Source organism: Mauremys mutica, chromosome 1 (genome assembly GCF_020497125.1).
Source record: "Mauremys mutica isolate MM-2020 ecotype Southern chromosome 1, ASM2049712v1, whole genome shotgun sequence".
NCBI classification, from domain to species: Eukaryota; Metazoa; Chordata; order Testudines; family Geoemydidae; genus Mauremys; species Mauremys mutica.
The window spans coordinates 365,487,357-365,511,389 of NC_059072.1; the positions used below are offsets into that span (position 1 = coordinate 365,487,357).

Sequence of the window (24,033 nt, forward strand, 5' to 3'; positions counted from 1 at the left end):
AGTATGTCCGGTCTTGTGAGGTATGCCAAAAGGTAGGAAAACCTCAAGACCAGGTCAAGGCCCCTCTCCAACCACTCCCCATAATGGAGGTCCCATTTCAGCGAGTAGCTGTGCATATTATGGGTCCTTTCCCAAAAAAGACCCCCAGAGGAAAACAGTACATACTGACTTTTGTGGACTTTGCTACCAGATGGCCGGAAGCAGTAGCTCTAGGCAACACCAGGGCTAACACTGTGTGCCAGGCCTTAACTGACATTTTTACCAGGGTGGGTTGGCCCTCTGAAATTCTTACAGATTCGGGAACAAATTTCCTATCAGGGACCATGAAAGACCTGTGGGAAACTCATGGGGTGCATCACTTGGTTGCCACCCCGTACCATCACCAAACTAATGGCCTAGTGGAAAGGTTCAATGGAACTTTGGGGGCCATGATCCGCAAATTCGTCAATGAACACTCCAATAATTGGGATCTAGTGTTACAACAGTTGCTGTTTGCCTACAGGGCTGTTCCACATCCGAGTTTAGGATTCTCACCATTCGAGCTGGTGTATGGCCATGAGGTTAAGGGGCCATTACAGCTGGTAAAGCAGCAATGGGAGGGGTTTACACCTCCTCCAGGGACTAACATTCTGGACTTTGTAAGCAACCTTCAAAACACCCTCCGAGACTCTTGGGCCCTTGCTCGAGAGAACTTAAGAGATGCTCAAGCGGAGCAAAAGGTCTGGTATGATCGACATGCCAAGGAGCGGTCCTTCAAGGTAGGAGACCAGGTCATGGTCTTGAAGGCGCAACAGGCCCATAAGATGGAGGCGTCCTGGGAAGGACCATACATGGTCCAGGAGCGCCTGGGAGCTGTTAACTACCTCATAACATTCCCTGATTCCTCTTTAAAGACTAAAGTGTTTCATGTTAACTCTCTAAAGCCCTTTTATCCCAGAGAATTACAGGTCTGTCACTTTACAGTTCAGGAAGGAGATGACACCGAGTGGCCTGAAGGTGTCTACTACGAAGGTAAAAGAAATGGTGGTGTGGAAGAGGTGACCCTCTCCACAACCCTACAACGTCTACAGCGGCAACAGATCAAGGGACTGTGCACTGACTTCGACCCCTTGTTCTCAGCCATCCCAGGACGGACTGAGCAAACCTACCACTCCATTGACACAGGTAATGCTCACCCGATTAGAACACCACCCTACCGGGTGTCACCTCATGCCAAAGTTGCTATTAAACAGGAGATTGACAACATGTTGGAGATGGGTATCATCCGCCCTTCTACCAGTGCATGGGCATCTCCAGTGGTTCTGGTTCCCAAACCAGATGGGGAAATACGCTTTTGTGTGGACTACCGTAAGCTAAATGCTGTAACTCGTCCAGACAACTATCCAATGCCACGCACTGATGAGCTATTGGAAAAGTTGGGACGTGCCCAGTTCATCTCTACCATTGATTTAACCAAGGGATACTGGCAGGTACCACTAGATGAACCCGCCAGGGAAAAATCTGCCTTCATCACCCATGCAGGGGTGTATGAGTTTACTGTGCTTCCGTTCGGACTGCGGAATGCACCTGCCACCTTCCAAAGGCTGGTGGATGGTCTACTAGCAGGATTGGAAGACTGTGCAGTTGCATACCTCGATGATGTGGCCATTTTTTCTGATTCATGGCCCGAACACCTAGAACATTTGAAAATGGTTTTAGAGCGCATCAGGCAGGCAGGACTAACGGTTAAGGCCAAAAAGTGTCAAATAGGCCAAAACAGAGTGACTTACCTAGGACATCAGGTGGGTCAAGGAACCATCAATCCCCTACAGGCCAAGGTGGAGGCTATCCAACAGTGGCCTGTCCCAAGGTCAAAGAAACAGGTCCAATCCTTCTTAGGTTTGGCCGGATATTACAGGCGATTTGTACCACACTACAGCCAAATCGCTGCCCCACTAACTGATCTGACCAGGAAAACCCAGCCAAATGCAGTTAAGTGGACTGATGAGTGTCAGAAAGCCTTTACCCAGCTTAAGGCGATGCTCATGTCGGACCCTGTATTAAGGGCCCCAGACTTTGACAAACCCTTCCTAGTTACCACCGATGCATCTGAACGTGGGGTAGGAGCGGTACTAATGCAGGAAGGACCGGATCACAACTTCCATCCTGTCGTGTTTCTCAGCAAGAAACTGTCTGAGAGGGAAAGCCACTGGTCCATCAGTGAAAAAGAATGTTACGCCATTGTGTATGCCTTGGAAAAGCTACGCCCATACGTTTGGGGCCGGCAGTTCCAGCTACAAACTGACCATGCTGCGCTAAAGTGGCTTCACACCAACAAGGGAAACAACAAGAAACTTCTCCGCTGGAGCTTAGCTCTCCAAGACTTTGACTTTGACATTCAACACATTTCAGGAGCTTCCAACAAAGTTGCTGATGCACTCTCTCGTGAAAGTTTCCCAGAATCAAGTGGCTAAAAACTGTTCTTAATATGTTTTCATGCTTAGTAGTCGATGTAATAGTGCATGTGTTTTATTACTCTGGTTGTTTTACTGTTCTAGGAGGAAATCGCCGCCAGTGGATCCCACTGTGACGATTTGGGGGGCGTGTCATGAATAGTTAGTAAAGGGTTAAAGCATAGTACCTGGTGGGCATCTGACCTGAGGACCAATCAGGGAAGAGAATTTGAAACTCCTAGGAGGGAACTTTTCCCTCTGTTTGGGGGGGTCTTTGTCTTTGGCCGTTTGGAGTTCAAGAGACCAGACAAGTTAATCAGGTCCCTACAAGTTCCACCTTTCTGAACTAATTTCTTCTAGTCAAGATAGTGAGTATTAGAAAGATACTTTGTGTCCTTATCTAATAATCCTATGTTTGCAATTCTGTGTGTTTGTTATTGATTATTCTTAATTCTGCTTGTACTGGTTGTACTGAGAAAGAGAGAGGAGTCTCTCCAGAACTTAGCAAGGTTATACCCTATGAGTGCCCAGCTTGGATTCATAGAGATTCTGTATTTTCTTTTGTTCTCTTAATAAATTCTTTTCTTTTCTTTGGACTTGGTTAATTCCTTCCCTTGGGGAAATTCAGGGGAAGGGGAGGGGGAAGTGGGCTGCTTCCCTGTGTGTAGAGATTCAAGGCGTTTGAATCCAGGCACCTCTGTCTCCAGAGCAGTCTGGAGAGAGGGGGGAGGGGGAAGGTTCCTCCTCTGTGAATTGATCTGTGTTCCCAAGGGGGGAAACAGGGGTGTCCCGGCCCACGGAATTGACCGGGTGGTGGCAGCCGAAGGGAAGACCTACCCTAGGATTTTGGGGTGGGGGGAAGATATGCGGGTCCTCACTTTGAAACCGCCCAGTTTCAAGTGAGGGTAGACCCTGACAGGGCTCTAAGGGTATGTTGATTAGTTCTGGTGTTAGTGTAGGGAGTGTCCTGAGTAGATGGTGCAGGACTCCACTGGCCATCACATACAGTCCCCAGCTAAAACCCCTACAACGCATCATCAGGGATCTACAACCCATCCTGGACAATGATCCCACACTTTCACAGGCCTTGGGTGGCAGACCAGTCCTCGCCCACAGACAACCTGCCAACCTGAAGCATATTCTCACCAGCAACTGCACACCGCACCATAGTAACTCTAGCTCAGGAACCAATCCATGCAACAAACCTCGATGCCAACTCTGCCCACATATCTACACCAGCGACACCATCACAGGACCAAACCAGATCAGCCACAACATCACCGGTTCATTCACCTGCACTTCCACCAATGTAATATATGCCATCATATGCCAGCAATGCCCCTCTGCTATGTACATCGGCCAAACTGGACAGTCTCTAAGGAAAAGGATAAATGGACACAAATCAGACATTAGAAATGGCAATATACAAAAACCTGTAGGAGAACACTTCAACCTCCCTGGCCACACAATAGCAGATCTTAAGGTGGCCATCCTGCAGCAAAAAAACTTTAGGACCAGACTTCAAAGAGAAACTGCTGAGCTCCAGTTCATCTGCAAATTTGACACCATCAGCTCAGGATTAAACAAAGACTGTGAATGGCTTGCCAATTACAGAATCAGTTTCTCCTCCCTTGGTTTTCACACTTCAACTGCTAGAACAGGGCCTCATCCTCCCTGATTGATCTAACCTCGTTATCTCTAGCTTGCTCCTTGCTTGCTTACATATACCTGCCCCGGGAAATTTCCACCACTTGCATCCGAAGAAGTGGGTATACACCCACGAAAGCTCATGCTGCAAAATGTCTGTTAGTCTATAAGGTGCCACAGGATTCTTTGCTGCTTTATTAATGTTTACCACTCAAAGGTGTAGGCGTAAACAAATGTAATTACTTACTACTCAAATACTTCTATTTCTTTCATTGTATCTACATAAAATAAAAACTAAATATTTGATATAAAACTGGACTCCCACTTGAACGTGGCATTCTGGATACATGTGCGATCCCGCGCTATAAGTGAAATCACACTGTACAGACTAAAACTAAAAAAAACTAAAACAAGTTCATATGGGACCAGCTGTCGGGAGCGGCAATTATTTCAGGGCCTAAGGCCGGCAAAATCATTAATCCGCCACTGACTTGGGTCAATAGTTCTCTTTCATAGAATCATAGAATTGAGAAATATTAGGGTTGGAAGAGACCTCAGGAGGCATCTAGTCCAACCTCCTCCTCAAAGCAGGACCAAACCCAACTAAGTCATCCCAGCCAGGGCTTTGTCAAGCCTGAACTTAAAAACCTCTAAGGATGGAGATTCCACCACCTCCCTAGGGAACCCATTCCAGTTCTTCACCACCTTACTAGTGAAATAGTGTTTCCTAATATCCAACCTAGACCTCCTCTTTGGGACCCCCCCTTCAGGTAGTTGAAAGCAGCTATCAAATCCCTCCTCACTCTTCTCTTCTGCAGACTAAATAACCCCAATTCCCTCAGGCTCTCCTCAGACGTCATGTGCCCCAGACCCCTGATCATTTTCGTTGCCCTCCGCTGGACTCTCTCCAACTTGTCCACATCCCTTCTGTAGTGGGGGAACCAAAACTGGACTCAATACTCCAGGTGTGGCCTCACCAGTGCTGAATAGAGGGGAATAATCACTTCCCTCGATCTGCTGGCAATGCTCCTACTAATACAGCCCAATAAGCTGTTAGTTTTATTGGCAACGAGGGCACACTGCTGACTCAAATCCAGTTTCTCCTCCACTGTAATCCCCAGATCCTTTTCTGCAGAACTGCTGCTTAGTCAGTTGGTCACCAGCCTGTAGTGGTGCATGGGATTCTTCCGTCCTAAGGGAAGGACTCTACCCTCTGCTACTAAAGTAGGTTCCCCCCCCCCACCCAAGTTTAGTCTGTTGCAGAACTGGCTGAATTCACAAGAACCAGGAACCAATTTTTCATGAGAACTTCCCAGCCCCACAAGATGGCTCGCCAACGAAAGGATCCAGAGGGCCTCTCCCCACTCTGTGTTATCCTGAAAGTCTTTTGTCTCTGTTCATAGGCAGGTCAATCCTGTCTGCTGTAATGTTCCTTCATTTACTCTCTAAGTGGTGTTGATTATTTGAAGTTGTCTCTGATGGTTTTCTATTGATCATCTCGGGACAGAGCGTGGCTGGAAAACTGAGCCTGGCATTACATCCCCAGCTAACCAGCGTGGGGTGACGACGTCCTCCTGGAAGGGCCATCACCTAGATATACTGCCCTGGTGACTAACTTCTACTCCAGGTCCATAAAGCTCACTGTCAATAGCAATATGTTATTCCCTAACTATTAGCCATTCATGCCTTTTGCAATGGTTATGAAGCTTGAGAAGTTACAAGCTTTCTGCACACACCTTACATGCTACTCCTCAAGGGTTGATATTGCATAAGACTTGTATGTGGTGTAGTGAGTTTGTCAGGGCTGAGATATGAGCTGTTTGCAAGGAAGAAGGAAATGTTTGTTGAGGGCCTCAGTGTCACAAGGACCTTTTTAAATAATGTAGAAAAGGAGAAATGATCAGATCAAACAAGTGAGAGGAGGAAAGGGTTAATTCTCTGCTGCTCTTCACCACCTGAGCCAGGCACAGAGGCAGGTCCCTGGGGCTCCGTGCTGGCTCTGAGCCCCCCCTGGGATTCCCAGGGCAGCAGTATAAATATCCCTGTACCTCAGCCCCGGTCAGTGCAGATTCCCTGCCGCCTGCAGCTCCCCGACCCGGTCACAGGCAGAGATTCCTCCTCCCCAGCTGGGACTAGAGCCTGGTGAGTCGTTTGCATGGATTGAATCTGTGAAGGGGCGAATGGAAACACATGACACCTAGGGAATGTTTGAGCTGGGTTGGCTAGAATGGGGGTGCGTAACTCTGACTGCAGGGGCAGGACGGGAGCCGGGGCACTGAGATACGCTCCTGTGACAGCGCTGAGGTTGGGTGTTGGGAAGAGGTCACGGGGTTACCCTGGTCCACTCCCAGGGGAGTCACTGGGGGTCTTGCTGTTGAACTCAGTGGGCTCTGGACTGGGCCATTCTAGGTTACGTGACTGTTCAGAGTAAGTCTCATTGGAAACCTCCACAGGCCCTGTAACATTCCTGAGGCCTTCACTCAGGCAACACTTCCATGAAAATCAATCAGGACCCCAGGACTGAGTCTGTTCCATTTGGCAGAAATTAGCTGGTTTCAGGCAGCATAGCTGTAAATGTCCAAACTGTATAATCCAGGAGCAACCGATTATAAGGGCTGCTTTGATACTGATTGTGACGGGTTCCCCCCAGAGTACCATCTGGAACTGGGGTACCACTGAGCCCACTGACCCCCCAGCCTGGGCTGCCTCTCACACAGTACTGCTCTGACAAGCTGCAAAGCCCTCCCCCGTGCACTTTCACCAGCATTCACACAGGTAGAGACACACCCAGCTGCAATTGGACACAGGCTCTTTAACCACCAGCTTTCCAGGCTAGGTCCCCAGAGCAGTACCATCCTGCCCTGGTCAAATCTGGGCAGTGTGTGTGTTTAATACCCCTTCACCTATCACTCAGTGTGAAGACGACCATGCACACTTGGGTTAGCCAAGCCGAGATTTCCCCCAAGCACTTCAGTCAAAGCTCACGGTTTAGATTATAACAGAACAAATTTATTAACTACAAAAATAGATTTTAAGATTTTATATGAAGCTTAGGTTGCATTTTTCTTTATTTGCTAGGTAATCTGCTTTGATCTGCTTGGTATCACTTATAATCACTTAAAATCTATTTTGGTACTTAATAAACTTGTTTTGGCTTTATCTACACTAGTGAGTTGGAATGAAGTGCATGGGAAAATCATAGCTCGGTTGGCAGAGGCTGGTGTATATTCCTTTCCACATTCAGGGAGGGGGCGAATTCTATGAGCTTACGCTGTACAGTTCTCTGTGCAGGTTCAGACTGTAACATTTTGGGTTTACACTCCAGTGGGGGGTACGAAGCTGGGAAGCTGGTGGTTAATTTGGCTGCAGCCTCTCTATTGTTGGTTCCCAAGCAGCGGCTGGTCAGTGAGCCTGCATGGAACTGCAGCTGGGTGTGTCCCTACGTGTGTGGATGCTGGTGTAAGTGTAAGATCGGGAGCAGGTCTGCAACAGTTTGAGAGGGAGTGTAGACTGGTGGGTCAGAGGGCTCAGAGAAACCCCAGTTCCATGTGGCCCCCCCTGGGGTAAACCGTCACACTGTAACAAATGCAGTCCAGTCCTAGCCGACACTCGCCTTCTCACTGATTGTCTCTTTTGCTGTTAGTTCCTGGAAGATCCAAGTGATGGTGCATGATGCCAGCTGACAATCACACCTTTTTTGCCCCCGTGACCTACATCCTGACCGGCATCCCGGGTACAGAGGAGTCTCAGGTCTGGTTCTCCATCCCCTTCTGTCTGATCTACGTTGTGACACTTTTTGGGAACTCTCTCCTACTATTCATCATACTAACAGAACAAAGCCTCCATGAGCCCATGTATCTATTCGTGTCCATGCTGGCCGCTACTGATCTGCTGTTATCTACCACGGCAGTGCCCAAGATGCTGGCTATATTCTGGTTTAGAGCGGGGGAAATTTCTTTTGCTGCCTGCCTGACCCAGATGTTCTTCATCCATGTCAGTTTTATGGCCGAGTCGGCCATTCTGCTGGCCATGGCGTTTGATCGGTACGTTGCCATCTGCCACCCCCTGAGATACACCATCATGCTAAGCAAGTCTGTGATCGGGAAGATGGGGCTGGCAGTTGTCACAAGAAGTTTCTGTTTCATTTTCCCTCTCACCTTTCTTGTGAAGCAGCTGAAGTTTTGCAGAACTAACCTCCTGCCTCACACCTATTGTGACTACATCGCCATAGCCTGGCTGGCCTGCGACGACATCACAGTCAACCTCTGGTATGGCGTAGCCGTGGCTATTTTAGTAATTGGTTTGGATGCTGTGCTCATTGCTTTGTCTTACGGGCTGATCCTCAGGGCCGTCTTCCTGCTCCCCTCCAAGGAGGCCCGGCTCAAGGCTCTCCACACCTGCGGCTCCCACCTCTGCGTCATTCTGTTGTTCTACATCCCATCTTTTTTCTCCTCTTTAGCACACCGATTTGGGCCCATCATCCCAGGTTACATTCTCAACCTCCTGGCCAACCTCTATGTGCTCATTCCCCCCATGTTAAACCCCATCGTTTACGGGGTGACAACAAAAGAGATCCTGAAACGGGTGATCAATGTGTTTCATGGGTGGTGCAGGAGAAGCTCCCTGCTGAGCTAAAGCAGGACACAGAAAATGCTCTGGGACTTGGAAATGAAACCCAAGTTTTCATTGGAACTATAGGGATGTTTCTATTATGTACTTCCACTGTGTAAGGTCGAAAGCTGGTCTCTCTCGTTAACAGAATTTGGGTCTAATGAAAGCTATTTCCTCCCCCTGTTTGTCTCTCTAATATCCTGGGGCACACATGGCTGCAACAGCACAGCGCCCTGCCACAGAAAACAGCCAGACTGAGTGCGTCTTGTTCTAAGTTGAAGGGAAACAACAAAACAAGAAAGCACAAAGGTAAAATCACTTTGTGAGAGCGAGAGCACGGTGTGTGCTCCTCTGTGACAAGCTGCATCCGAGCTGCACTCTTAATGGAAAAGGAAAGCAGCAGCCAAGGGGGACGTGCCATACAGCCATGGGAAGTGCACTGTGCTGCACATTGGGAGAGGGGAGCTCTAGTGTTCCTTCTGGCACTGACCTGCTGTGTCACCTTGGGAGAGTTTCTTTCCTCCTCAATTTCCTCACTGGCAAATGAGCACACTTTGGGGCCAGCATGGAAGTCAGGAGCAAGTCTCCTCAGGGAGACAGTGCAGGGATTGCATGGCCCTTGTCCGCACAGCCCAGAACCTGAGCAGGGGTGGCTTTGACTGTGTCATCATGGGACTCCTTTACCTGGATATCCACCCTAAAAGGACATGGCTCAGGCAGCAAACATCCCCAGAAACCACCCCATGGCAAACATGGTGATTCAGTGTTTAAGCAGGCCCTAAAATTTCAGCTAGTCACCCCTGTATTCAGCCCAATAACTTGTGTTTGGCTAAGGCACCCCCCACAAAGATATGAGAACTCTTGAATACTTCTCAGGGTCACTGCTTCGCCGGCCTCAGTCCCCCATTCCGTAGCCAAGGCCTGCGTCCCACGGACCTTGTATTTGGCTGCATTATGGAACATTTCGCGGGGACGGGCCCGGCTTACTCAGGCTGATCTCACGCTCTTCCCTGCACAGGTGGCTTTGTGGGTCTGACCGAGTGGGAGAGAGGTCAGAGGGTGCTGTGGCCTGGTGCGCTGGGTGAGGGACTTATTTGCACGTGCTCTGTGATGCACCGACCATGGGAGACCGAGAGACGAAAACCTTGTGTGTGTGATTAGCTGTATCTTAGTCCCTGCTAGTGGATTGTTTTGCCACTGAGGGTAATGTGATGAGTCTTGTGTATCCATCTGCTAGTGCCACAAAAATGCTGCGGGAAACTGTTTCTGCTTTTATTCCCACCTTCCATCCTGGAGCGTTGGAGTAGGAATGTCGCACAGGAACATAAAAATGGCATCTACTGGGTCAGACAAATGGTCCATCTAGCCCAGTGTCCTGTCTTCCGACAGTGACAAATGCCAGCTGCTTCAAGGGAGTGAGCAGAACAGGGCAATCATCATGTGATCCAGCCCCTGTCTTCCCATCCCGGCTTCTGGTGGGCAGAGGGTTTTGGGACACCAGCAGCATGGACTTGCATCCCTGACCAGCGTGGCTAATAGCCATTGATGGGCCTATCTCCCATCAACTTATCTAAGGCATTTTCAATCCTTTCCCATCACAACATCCCCTGGCAGTGAGTTCCATAGGTTAGCTCTTTGTTCCATTAAAAAAAAATACATTCTCTTTTTTGTATTAAATCTGCTGCCCTGGTTTTTGCATTGTGTGAAAAGTTAAATAACATTTCTCTAGTCACTTTCTCCGCACCCGTCATGATTTTATAGACCTCTGTCATATCCCCCCTTAGCGGTCTCTTTTCTAAGCTGAACGGTCCAAGTCTTTTTAGTCTCTCCTCATATGAAAGCCATTCCATACCCTAAATTGTCTTTGTTGCCCTTCTCTGATCCTTTTCAAGTTACACTATATCCTTACTGAGATGGGGTACCAGACCTGCACACACTATTGAAGGTGTGGCCGTACCATGGATTTATATAGTGGCAGTATAACATTTTCTATCCATTTCCTAATAGTTCTTAACTATCTATTCGCCTTTTTGACCACTGCTGTGCATAGAGCAGAAGTTTTCAAAGAACTACCCATGACGGCTCCACAATCTCTTTGTTGGGTGGTATCAGCTAATTTAGACCCCATCCTTATATATGTGTATTTAGGATGATTTTTTTCCAGTGTGCATCATTTTTCACTTATCAGCTCTGAATTTAATTGGCCATTTCATTGCCCAGTGAGATCCCTCTGTAACTTTTCTCAGTCAACTTTGGATTAAACTATCTTGAATAATTTTGTATCCTCTCTAGACTTTGCCACTTCACTGTTCACTCCCTTTTCGGGATCATTAAGGAATGTGTTGAACAGCGCTGGTCCCAGTACAGGATCCTTGGGGGACCCCACTGTTTACTTCTCTCCATTGTGAAATGGACCATTTATTCCCCTTTATTTCCTATATTTTAACCAGTTACTGATGCACAAAGGGGCAGGGAGATGTAGACCCTGGATGACATCCACTCAGGCTGTGAATATGGGGTGGGACTCAGGAGATCTGCATTCTATTCCCACACTCTGCCACCACCCTGCTGGAGAACCTTGGGCAAATCACTTTGCCTCCCTGTAACTCAGTCTCCCCTTCTGTAAAATGGGAATAATGACATGACATCCTTTACAGAGTGCTTTGAGATCCACTGATGGAACAGCTGAATATTATTATTTAATCTTGTTTCCAGTGGGGCCCAATGGCCAGGCACCTCCCAAACTGAGACGTGATCCCTGTACTGAGGAGCTTACAAACTAGACATCACACCAAGGCCAAGGAGAATCTGACCAAGGGAACTGGCCCATTGGTGGCTTCACATCCCCAGTATTCACCGATTCACTAATTCCAAGGCCAGAAGGCACCATTGTGCTCATCCAGTCTGATCCCCTGCATCTCACAGGCTGGAGACCTGCCCCCAAATAATTCCCAGAGCCGAAATTTTAGAAAAACATCCCACCTTGATTGAACAATGGTCAGTGATAGAGAATCCACCACAACCCTTATAAATTGTTCCAATGGTTATTTCCTCTCGCTGTTAGAAATCTCCACTTTATTCCCAGTCTGAATGTGTCTAGCTTCCACATCCAGCATTGGATTGTGTGAGACCTTTCTCTGCTAGGGAGAAGAGCCCATTGTTATATGTGTGCCCTGTGTAGGTACTTACACACTGTGATCAGACTTAACTTCCTCTTTGTTAAACTAAACCGATTGGGCTCTTTGAGCCTATCACTATAAGGCAGGGTTTCTAATCCTTTCATCATTCCCGTGGCTCTTCTCTGGGCCCGCTCCAATGGATCAGCATCTTTCTTGGGTCTGTCCATTTCGGGGAGCAGGGAGGTAGGGGCTGCCAATGCCGTTGCTGCTCACAAAGATGTCATCGGTGATGGCACAGTCGGCCCAGCTGTCAGGCAGTGCGGTGAACTGCTGGAGGAGCAGGAGGGGCAGGAGGGAGCCGGAGCCCTGGGAGTAAAGAGGTGGGGGCTGGTATGCATGATTTGGGCCTGGATTCTGGCATTAGGAAGGGCTGAGGGAGGTCAGTTCCCTTCTCCTGCTTCCCCCACCCATAGATCTGTGATCACAGCAGCAATAACAATACTAAGAATGTCACCACAGTGAAGCAAACCCAGCCCCTCCGCACTCCGGCTCTCCTCGGCCCTCCCTGAGCCTCCCTAAGCATGGTTGACAGTGGAGAGATGACCATCGCCTGCCCAGTCATGGCCACCAACTCCCGCATCATCCGAGTCACGATGAAAACCCCCACGATGAAAGAGGAGGTTGTGGGGAAGCCAGAGGGGCCTGCACATCGACTCTGCAGTCAGCCATGACACTCAGCCAGCGTGTAAAACAAAAGGTTTATTTGTCGAAGGAATAGAATGTAGAACAGAGCTTGTTAGCACAGAAATCAGTGACTTTCAGCAAAGTCCATCTTGGGGGACCCTGGGCTGGATACCCCGGACTCCCCTCTCTCCAAGTCCCCCACAGCAGACTGCCCAGCTTCCAGAGGCCTGACCTCTGACATGCCTGTTGCTCCTCCTCCTGTTGTTTGTCTCGCTTCCTGGGCAAAGTGTCACCTGGTTGCATCCCCCTGTGACAGTTTGGATCACAGAGACCTCCTTGGGACGGTCACCTGATGAGCTGAAATTACCTCTGAGCCCGTTATCCCTGCCAGCTTGGGACTCCAGAGCCCTGCCTTGTTGTGCCAGATATGGCAGCCTGCTGCAACACAGGCCTGGGCCACCCCCCCTGAGGTGCAGACTTTAACCAAATACAGTTCAGTAGATTATCTCGCTAGCATCCTGACACCCATTTCCCAATGGGATCCAAACCCCAAATAAATCTGTTTTACTCTGTATAAAACTTTCACAGGATAAACTCATACATTTTCCACCCTCTATAACACTGAGAGAGAGAGATGCACAGCTGTTTGCTCCCCAAGCCTTGTCACTAAAAGCTGTGTGCTGTAGACAAGCCCTTGTTCTCCTAACTCTAGACATAGAAATAATACCTGCAAACAAATAGGATGAACACACTCAGTAGATGATAAGCTTTGTAATGATACCTTACAAGAGACCTTTTTGCATAAAGCATATGCCAGTTACATTATATTTACATTTATAAGCATATATTCAAAAAGCATATGGAGTGCAACATCACACTCCCTTTTTGGTCCCAGGTGAGGGAGGGCACCAGCCATCGCTTACGTGCAGGCAGCTGGAGCCAGCTCACCTGGTCCTGAGGGCCTCAGCAAAAGTCACACAGCCTCATTCCCACCACTTAGTCATTGGTGCAGCACAACAGGGAAACTGAGCCACACACAGTATTCATGCAAAAACCTAAGACTCAAATACGCTTGTGTACAACATAATAAGGAGGAAAAACCCACTTTCTCACAGGGGTTTACTAGTGCCTAAGGGCCCTTGTAACCGGTCGGACTCACCCCTGCGGCACCTCCTGCTGGTGACTCCGGGGAACTAGCTTGGTTTCCAGCACAGAGCGCCCTCTGTAGGCCAGTGATCTGCCTGTTTTCTGGCCCCGAGTCCCTCCCTGGACCCTGGTGCCCTTTTACATGGGGTGCTGCCCCCCCAGCAGTAACCCCTTTCTCTCAGGGAACCCTCACCCTCTATCCCCACCTCACCTCCGTATCAGGCTACTGCCAATCATTGTCTATCCCCCACACCCTGGGGCAGACTGCAGTATCAGCCACTCATCCCTGGCAAGGAGGGTTTGGACCTGCTGCTTTAGCCTACCCCTGGGCTGCCTCTGCAACCCACAGTACCTGTTGGCCCACTGCTAGGCCGCAGCCTGGGGCTTTCCAGGCCGGAGCTCCCCAGCTCCTCTGCATTTCCCCAGCCCTGCTCCACCCAGTTACCCTGTGTCTAGCCCCCTGCAGCTAGGCCCATCTTCCTCTGAATACAGAGAGAGACTGTTTTGGCTTCTGGCTTCCCTGGCCTCTTTTATAGGGGCCAGCTGTGGCCTGATTGGGGCGTGGCCCAGCTGCAGCCACTTCCCAATCAGCCCAGCTTAAAAGCTGCTTTCTCCAGCCACATCCTCCTCCCAGGGCTGTTTTTAACCCCTTCAGGGCAGGAGCAGGGGTCCACCCCGCTACAGCCCTGTAGACCGATGTTCAAGACCTGTGATCCCTGACGCCCAGACAGTAATGGAGGCAGAGTCAAACAGGCCCATGGCCACCTTCTCTCCTGGCGCCCTTAACTATTGATGCCAATCAAGTCGTGCTGAGAAGACAAATTATCTGCCTCAGGCCCTCACTGACAGAAGCCATCAGGACAGTTGACCAGATCTGAAACCCCAAGGGGACATGACTCAGTGATAATCCTAGACGTGTAGGGCTGGAAGGGACCTCAAGGATCGTCTAGTCCAGTCCCCTGCACTCCAGGCAAACATTTTCATCAGTGGCTGCTGCTTTAAAGGGTTTCAGGTGTGGATGCCGGGGCACTGGAATGAGGGGGGGCAAGGGCCTTGGCCCCATCACTGATAAAAGTTGGAGGGCTAAACCCTCCCAATGCTTACAGCCTCAGGGAAGGGGCTGTGTGAGGGTGGGGCCTCAGGGGGAGGGGCGGTGCAGGCAGCGGCTCGGGGAGAGGGGGTGAGGTGGGTTTTCAGGAGCAGAGGCAGGGCAAGTCGGGGCCTTGGGGAAAGGAGTGATGTGGGGGCAGGGGCAGGCCAGATTTCAGGCACCGGTGGGCTCCCCTCCACACACACTTCTTGGGAGCATCCAACGCTCCTGTTTGGATGCTGAGCTTGAGTCATTCAGGGTCTGACGTTTCACAGCTGCTGAGCACCCGCCACTCCAGTGGCAGAGAGTGGGAGCTGTGAGAGCTCAGCACCTCTTGAAATCTAGGCTGAGGTGTGTCTCAGGGTGGGTGCTGCAGCAGGTCAACTCTGCACCTTGGTAGAGGAACATGGGAACCACCAGACTGGATCAGACCCGGGTCCATCTAGCCCAGTAGCCAGTTGCCAGTGGTGGCCAGCACCAGATGCTTCAGAAGAAGCTGTGAGAATCTCTCATGAGGGGATATGGGATAATCTTCCCCTCACACCCTGCCTCCCATCCTTAGAGATTGGCTTAAACCCCGAGCCATGGGAGTCACTCTCCCTTCAAAAATGTGTGTTGTCATTAGGTCTGATAATTCTGGGTATTTTTGATAGATAAATGTCCAATCGCTTTTTGAATCTTTCCAAAGTTTTGGCCTCAACAAAATCCTGCAGCAGTGAGTTCCACAGTTTGATTACTTGGTTTGTGGGAAAGTATTTCCTTGTATTGGTTTTCATTTTCCACCTTTTACTTTCTTTGCATGTCCCTTGTACTAGTGCTATGAGAGGAAGAGCAGCTCCAGATTTCCCCTCTCTCTACCAACTACCATCTTACATAAACACAGAGCGAGACAAGCTGGGGGAGGGGATATCTTTTATTGGACCAACTTCTGGTGGGGAGAGTGACAAGCTTTCAAGCTACATGGAGCAGTTCTTCAGGTCTGGGAAAGATACAGATAGTTTAGTGTGAGTAGTTTGCACCTATTCAAAGGGACCATTCAAAGTGATAAGGCCGACAGAAGTTAGTCCAGTGAAAGATATTCCCTCCCCCACCCTCTAATATCCTGGGACTGATGGAGCTACAACGACACGACACACACACATATAGGTTTTCGGGATTGTTGGACTAAGTGAGACTAAAGGCAGACTGGGTAAAAACTACTGTGATGGCTCTTTCGGCTCCCGGGACTGTGAGTCACTCTGTTACCCCGACTCCAGGATCCAATTTTTCATGAGAACGTCCCCACACCAGGAGATGTCTCCTCCGTGAAAGGATCCAGACGGTCGCTCCCCACTTGGTGTTATCATGGAACAGTCATTTGTCTCTGTTCATAGGCCGGGCAATCCTGCCTGTTGTACAGTTCTTTTATTTACCTCCAAGTGGTGTTGACTGCAGTTGTCTCTCATGGTTTTCCATTGATAATCTTGGGCTGGAGCAAGGGTGGACAATTGAGCCTGGCATTACATTCCCGGCTAACCAGGGTGGGGTGACAACACCCTCCTGGAATGGCCATCACCTAGACACACTGCCCTGGTGACTAACTTCTCCTCCAAGTCCATAAAGCTCACTGTCAATAGCGATATGTTATGCTATTACCCGGACATGCATTTTGCAATGGTTATGAAGCTTGACAAGTTACTAGCTTTCTGCACACACCTTATATGTTACTCTTTATGGGTCAATATTCTGTAATACTTGTGTGTTTTGCAGTGAGTTTGTCAAGCCTGAAACAAGACCTGTTTTCAAGGAACTCTTTGCCAGGGGCCTCAGTGTCACAAGGACCTTTCTAAATAACTTACAAAAGGAGAAATAATCAGAGCAAACAGGTGAGAGGAGGAAAGGGTTAATTCTCTGCTGCTCTTCACCACCTGAGCCAGGCACAGAGGCAGGTCCCTGGGGCTCCGTGCTGGCTCTGAACCTCCCCTGGGATTCCCTGAGCAGCAGTATAAATATCCCTGTACCTCAGCCCCGGTCAGTGCAGATTCCCTGCCGCCTGCAGCTCCCCGACCTGGTCACAGGCAGAGATTCCTCCTCCCCAGCTGGGGCCGGAGCCTGGTGAGTCGTTTGCATGGATTGAATCTGTGAAGGGGCGAATGGAAACACATGAAACCTAGGAAATGTTTGAGCTGGGTTGGCTAGAATGGGGGTGCGTAACTCTGACTGCAGGGGCAGGACGGGAGCCGGGGCACTGAGATACGCTCCTGTGACTGCGCTGAGGTTCGGTGTTAGGAAGCGGTTGCCAAGTTACCCTGATCCACTCCCACGGGCATCACTGGGGGTCTTGCTATTGAACTCAGTGGGCTTTGGACTGGGCCATTGTTAGTTACGTGACGGTAGAATAAATCTCATTGGAAACCTACTCAGGCCCTGTGATATTCTACACCCCAAATCCCGAGGCCTTCACTCAGGCAACACTTCCATTAACGCCATAAGAACACCAGGACTGGGTCAGTTCTGGTTGGTAGGAATCAGTTGGTTTCAAGGAGTTTAGCTGTGAATGTCCGAACTGTAGAAGCCAGGAGCAGCCGATTATAAGGGCTGCTTTGATACTGATGTCCCACCTACTTAGGGTGACCTCATCTCCCTATGCTGAATGCAGGACACCTGGTAAAATTGCTCGTATTCGAGGGAGCTCCATGGCAATCAATCAGAACTATGCAGTGCAAATGTTCAAATTAACAACAAGTTGACTGAGCCCCTGTTAAAAACAACTATGGCATAGCCGGATTCTTTGTAACTACCTTCTTCTCTTAAATGCTTTAGGGTTCACACAGGGCAGGGTGACACACACAGCCCTACCCGCCCCCACACACACACGGGGAGAGGTGACACACACACAGTCCTGTACACCTCTCTCACAGAAGCAGGGTGACTGACAAACCGAGCTGACCCTCTTTCTCTGGCACGCTGTACCTGTTATGCCTGCCTGGACCCTGGCAAGCACCTGCCTCTTCTGCTACCTTGCACTGAGTCTTTGCAAGGCAACATGTGGGGGCTAAGGGGGATGTAAGGTCACATACCACCCCCCTCCCCCCCGATCTCTGCCAGGGTTCACATCAGAATGTGTCCAGCAGCAGCCTTTCAGCACAGAGCGGGAGGGAAGGGACAGCAGCTGCTTCCAGTTGCAGGGGAGTAGGAGGGGTGGGGAACGGATAAGAACATAAGAATGGCCGTTCTGGGTCAGAACAAAGATCCATCCAGCCCTGTACCCTGTCTACCGACAGTGGCCAATGCCAGGTGCCCCAGAAAGAATGAGCAGAACAGGGAATCAGGAAGTGATCCATCCCCTGTCACCTAATCGTAGCATCCGGCAAACAGAGGCTAAGGACACCATTCCTGCCGTTACCGGCTAACAGCATGGTTTTATCCTCCATGAATTTATCTAGTTCTTTTTTGATCCCTGTTATAGTCTTGGCCTTCACAACATCCCCTGGCAAAGAGTTCCACAGGTTGACTGTGCTTGTTCTTAACCTGCTGCCTATTAATTTCATTTGGTGACTCCTAGTTCTTGTGTTATAAGAAGGAGTAAACAACATTTCCTTATTTACTTTCTTCACACCAGTCATGATTTTATAAACCTCTATTATATGCCCCCTTAGCCATCTCTCTTCCAAGCTGAAAAGTCCCAGTCTTATTAATCTCTTCTATATGGCAGCCGTTCCATACCCCTAATCATTTTGTCGCCCTTTTCTGAACCTTTTCCAATTCCAATATATCAATTTTTGACATGGGGTGACCACATCTGCACACAGTATTCAAGATGTTGGCGTACCATGGATATATAAAGAGGCAATATGACATTTTCTGTCTTGCTGTCTATCCCTTTGTTAATGATTCCCAACATTCTGTTCACTTTTTTGACTGCCGTTACATACTGAGTGGATGTTTTCTGAGGACTATCCACAATGATGTCAAAATCTGTTTCTTGAGTGGTAACAGCTAATTTATTTTATAATTGGAGATATACCAATCTCCTAGAACTGGAAGGGACCTTGCAAGGTCATTGAGTCCAGCCCCTGCCTTCACTAGCAGGGCCAATTTTTGCCCCAGATCCCTAAGTGGCCTCCTCAAGGATTGAACTCACAACCCTGGGTTTAGGAAGCCAATGCTCAAACCACTGAGCAATCCCTCCCTCCCCATTGTTTAGACCCCCATTTTTATATGTATAGTTGAGATTATGTTTTCCAACATGTATTACTTTGCATTTATCAATATTGAATTTCATCTGCCATTTTCTTGTCCAGTCACCCAGTTTTGAGAGATCCTTCTGTAGCTCTTCGCATTCTGCCTGGGACTTAACTATCTTGAAAAATTTTGTATCATCTGCAAATTTTGCTACCTCACTGTTTATCTCTTTTTCCAAATCATGTATGAATATCTTGAATAGGACTGGTCCCCGTACAGGTCCCTGGGGGACACCACTATTTACCTCTCTCCATTCTGAAAACTGTCCATTTATTCCTACCCTTTGTTTCTTGTCTTTTAACCAGTTATCAGTCCATGAGAGGGCCTTCCCTCTTATCCCATGACAGCTTACTTTGCTGAAGAGCCTTTGGTGAGGGACTTTGTCAAAGGCTTTCTGAACATCTAAGTACACTCTATCCACTGGATCCCTTTTGTCCACATGCTTGTTGACCCCCTCAAATAATTCTAGCAGATTGGTGAGGCATGATTTTCTTTAGAAAAAACATGTTGACTCTTCCCAACAAATTATGTTCATCTCTGTGTCTGACAGTTTTGTTCTTTACTATAATTTCAACCAGTTTTCCTGGTACTGAAGTCAGACTTACTGGCCTGTAATTGCCGGGATCACCTCTACAGCCCTTTTTTAAAAATTGGCGTCACATTAGCTGTCCTCCAGTCATTTGGTACAGATGCTGATTTAAATGATAGGTTACAGACTATAGTTAGTAGTTCTGCAATTTCACATTTGAGTTCCTTCAGAACTCTTGGGTGAATCTCATCTGGGCCTGGTGACTTATTACTGTTTAGTTGATCAATTTGTTCCAAAACCTCCTGTAATGACTCCTCAATCTGGGACAGTTCCTCAGATTTGTCATCTAAAATTAATGGCTCAGGTTTGGGAATCTCCCTCATATTCTCAGCTGTGAAGATGACCTGGCTCGTGTATTTGCAGAGCACATCTCTTCTCTTCCCTGCCGCCCCTCCATCCCCACGCGTTCCCTCGGCTGGAGGCAGCTTGTCCCTTCCTGCCTGCACAGTATCAAAAGGCATCTAAAACTCTAGGCTGCTACTGGCCACCCGACGTATCCCAGCTGCCTCCTGTCCCCCGGCTACAGCAAGGACAGGAAGGGGTTAAGCCCTGAGGCAGCGTTGTGCACCAGGGCCCTGGGAAGCTGACTGCAGGGGCTTCAGTGATCCGGGCCAGAGAGGTGGCTCAGCAGGGGAGGATGCCTAGGGGATGGAGCCGACCAGCACCCCCAGGGGCAGGACCCAGGGTGGGGGGCTGGAGGGGGAAGAGGGTGCTAAGCCCCTGCCCTGGAGATTCATGACATGAACAGGCTGGAGACTGCTTCCCCTTCCTGCCCGCCTCCCGCCACTCCAGAGCTTAGCTGAGGGGCGGAGAGGCTGCCCCGTACCAGCGCTGTGCGGGGCTTTGGCACATGCAGGTCTCAGCACCTCCTGGCCAGCGCTCCGGGGCGGAAGGTCTGGTGCTTTCCCAGGGAACCGGCCCAGCCAGAGGCAGCGGGGGAAAGAAGGAGCCGGCCGGCTAGTCTGTTGGTGAGCTGAGTGCTCTGAGGAGGGGCTGGTTCTCTGCACAGCGCTGGGAGCGGGACGTGCCCTGCTGGGGGGGACATGGCGAGCACTGGGGCTGGGTGGGGGGAGGGCGAAGGGGCAAAGCAGGGAGAGGACAGCCAGAGGGGGAGCACGTAAAGGGCTGATGGGTGGGCAGCAGAGGTGACACGTAACCACTGCCTGGTGCCTGCCCACCCTCACCAGCCACTGCAGCTCGCTGTGCACAGCCAGTGACGGTGGGAAATGGGATGGGGGGTGGGGCTCTACTTGCCGAGAGCCAGCACATAGGGTGGGCTCAGCTGAGGGAGCAGCGGGGGGGGGGGGATCTGTATGCTGCATCTTTGCCCTGCCACCAGCCTTGCACCCCCACCCCTATCGTTGGGCCTAGACTCCCCCACTTGGTAGGGGGGCATCTGGGAAGCAGGGATCTGGCCAGCAGCAGGACCTGCTAGTATGGATGGTGGGAGATAGAAAATACAAGACAATTTGCCTGCTTGAAGAAAAAGTTGGGACACCTGCAGGAGGGCTTAAATACGGGACTGTCCCTTTAAAAACGGGACGTCTGATCCCCCTACACCTACTGCAGCTGTAGTTCTCTGGAGCAGAGCTACCAGCTCGGCCAGGCTTAAAATGCTGCGTCCGCGCAGCTGCACCGCTGTGGTGAGTTAGTGGAGACGCTCTGCGCTGATGGGGGAGAGCTCCTCCGGCAGCATAGTTAATCCTCCTCCCCGAGAGGCTGTAGCTATGTCTACACATGGGGTCAGGTTGGTGTTTCTATGTCGCACACGGGTGAGGATTGTTCACAACCATGAGCAATGTAGTTATTGCGATATACGTCTGTAGTGTAGACCAGAGCTTAATTGAGATTGTCCCACATATTTAGGACCAAATCCTGAAAAAAACTTGCAACTTTACTCAGGTGAGTATTTTCATAAAAGTCAATGGGAGTTTCTTGTGAATGAATTTACCTGTGTGCTTAGTGTTGGTCAGGTCAAGGCCTCAGAGCCAGTAAGATCCAGCAGGAGGACTGTGAAGGAAAGAGGTTCTGCTCTCATCCTATTACTAACTGGGAGTGACTCCGCAGTAGTGAGTGTAAATTGGTGTAAGTGCCAGAATGTGGCTGCTTTAATTTACTTTCATAGTCACTGCTTGATCCCTGAGAGCAACTCTAGCTAATGTGCAGAGGAGAGATTCTGCTGTGGACAGCAACACCAGGAGGGCACTCCCTGCTTCACCTGGGGCAAGAACCATCCAAACCATCTTCCCTCTTCTGGAATGGAGATGTTATATCAGAGGGGCACTACATAACTTATTGTGGGTTACCGATGTGGTAAAATGTTCGGCTGTGTGTGTGTGTGTTCTCTCTGTGTCCTGTCCCAGCTCTGCGCAGACAGTTAGCACAGCAGACTTCGAGTGAACCACCGAATGACCACAAGATCCGTTAAGGTACAAAGGCACCCAGCCAGATTTATTGTCGATGAATCACGGCACTAATATCCCGCAGACTATACATGAACACTAATACATGTGTGCCCGTTAGAATGAACCAGCTCAGTGAACAGTGGGACTTTCCATTCCTCCCTAGGCTAGACAGAGACACTCCTTTTGAGGCTTCATTTCATACATCAATACAAACAAGTTACATACTGACCCTCTAATGTAGTTAATTGACACTCTCTGACATAGCTGGTTACCACCCATCACCTCATACACCTCTATTCATCACACTGTCAACCAGATCATATCTTTAGGATGGGTCACCATGTTCCTGTTATCTTTAGGGGACGTGCTGATATTGAAGTGTTTTGGTACCACCCTTCTGAAATGTGTTTGCGTGAGTGCTCTGTGCCCAGCACCTCTTAGAAATGTGTGGATTTGAAATATCAGCCCTGTGCTTGCCAGATTCTGTGAGCAGGGCCTGCCTCTAGCTCACAGCCTAATTTTGCTTTATATCAACAAGGCTTTGACTGTTACTTTAGCCTAGGCCTCAGGCCTCATACTAGGCCTCTAATACAAGGGCTTATGTCTCAGGCTTTCTTCCTACTACAGTTCCGCAGTATGAGAGAGTTACTGGATTTACTGTTACACATGACAGGCAGTTGTCTCACAATGAAGTTTTTGATGGTATCTGTGATTCTCTCAACAAATGCAGTCCAGTCCTAGCTGACACTCGAGTTCTCACTGATTTTGTCTTTTGCTGTGAGTTACAGGAAACTGAATAGAAGATCCAAGTGGTGGTACATGATGCCAGCTGGCAATCACACCATTTTTGACCCCTTTAATTACATCTTCACTGGCATCCCAGGTACAGAGGAGTCTCAGTTCTGGATCGCCTTCCCATTCTGTCTTATTTACGTTGTGTCACTTTTGGGGAACTCTCTCCTACTATTCGTCATAGTAACAGAACGAAGCCTCCATGAGCCCATGTATCTATTCGTGTCCATGCTGGCCGCTGCTGATCTGCTGTTATCTACCACTACGGTGCCCAAGATGCTGGCTCTATTCTGGTTTAGAGCCGGGGAAATTTCTTTTGCTGCCTGCCTGACCCAGATGTTCTTCATCCATGTCAGTTTTATGGCCGAGTCGGCCATTCTACTGGCCATGGCGTTTGATCGGTATGTTGCCATCTGTGACCCCCTGAGATACACTGCCGTGCTAACCAAATCTGTGATCGGGAAGATGGGGCTGGCAGTTGTCACAAGAAGTATCTGTATCATTTTTCCTCTCATCGTTCTCATGAAGCAGCTGAAGTTCTGCAGAACCAACCGCCTGCCTCATGCCTATTGTGAGCATATGATCATAGCCCGGCTGGCCTGCGACAACATCACAGTCCACGTCTGGTATGGCGTAGCCGTGGCTGTTTTAGTAATTGGTTTAGATATTGTGCTCATTGCTGTATCATATGGGTTGATCCTCAGGGCCGTCTTCCTGCTCCCCTCCAAGGAAGCCCGACTCAAGGCTCTCCGCACCTGCGGCTCCCACGTCTGCATCATACTGATGTTCTATGTGTCGTCCGTTTTCTCCTCTTTAGCACACCTGTTTGGGCACATCATCCCAGGTTATATTGTCAACCTATTGGCCAACCTCTATGTGCTCATTCCCCCCATGTTAAACCCCATCGTTTATGGGGTGATAACAAAAGAGATCCTGAAACGGGTGATCAACGTCTTTTATTGATGCTGGAGCAGAAGCTCAGTGCCGAGCTAAAGGAGCAACAAAAAATGCTTTGAGACTTGGAAATTAAAGCCAGGTTTTCATTGGAACTATACACGTGTTTTTACTATGTACTTCCACTGTGTGAGCTCGAAAGCTGGTCTCTCTCGTCAACAGAATTTGGGTCCAATGAAAGCTATTTACTCCCCCACTTTGTCTCTCTAATATCATGCCATTGACATGGTACAACAACACTGCACGCTGCCACAGAAGGCAGCCAGACCAAGCTGAAGGGAAATAGCAAAACAAGAAAGAACAAAGGTAAATATCAGCATAAGAGAGAGCACAGTGTGTG

General features: G+C 49.3%; 2 protein-coding genes across 2 annotated transcripts; both read left to right on the forward strand.

The window, feature by feature from the left end:
• The first annotated feature begins 7,751 nt into the window (after positions 1 to 7,751).
• Positions 7,752 to 8,714, forward strand: LOC123374549 (olfactory receptor 52B2-like). Its single transcript, XM_045024622.1, has one exon. It carries the CDS (start codon positions 7,752 to 7,754, stop codon positions 8,712 to 8,714), a length of 963 nt encoding a protein of 320 aa, XP_044880557.1.
• A 14,055-nt stretch (positions 8,715 to 22,769) lies between these two features.
• LOC123374613 (olfactory receptor 52B2-like) lies at positions 22,770 to 23,702 on the forward strand. Its single transcript, XM_045024764.1, has one exon. It carries the CDS (start codon positions 22,770 to 22,772, stop codon positions 23,700 to 23,702), a length of 933 nt encoding a protein of 310 aa, XP_044880699.1.
• The last annotated feature ends 331 nt before the right edge of the window (positions 23,703 to 24,033 follow it).

Coding starts and splice junctions, on each gene's coding strand:
- LOC123374549 (XM_045024622.1), top strand. CDS start 7,752: ATGCCAGCTGACAATCACACCTTTTTTGCCCCCGTGACCTACATCCTG.
- LOC123374613 (XM_045024764.1), top strand. CDS start 22,770: ATGCCAGCTGGCAATCACACCATTTTTGACCCCTTTAATTACATCTTC.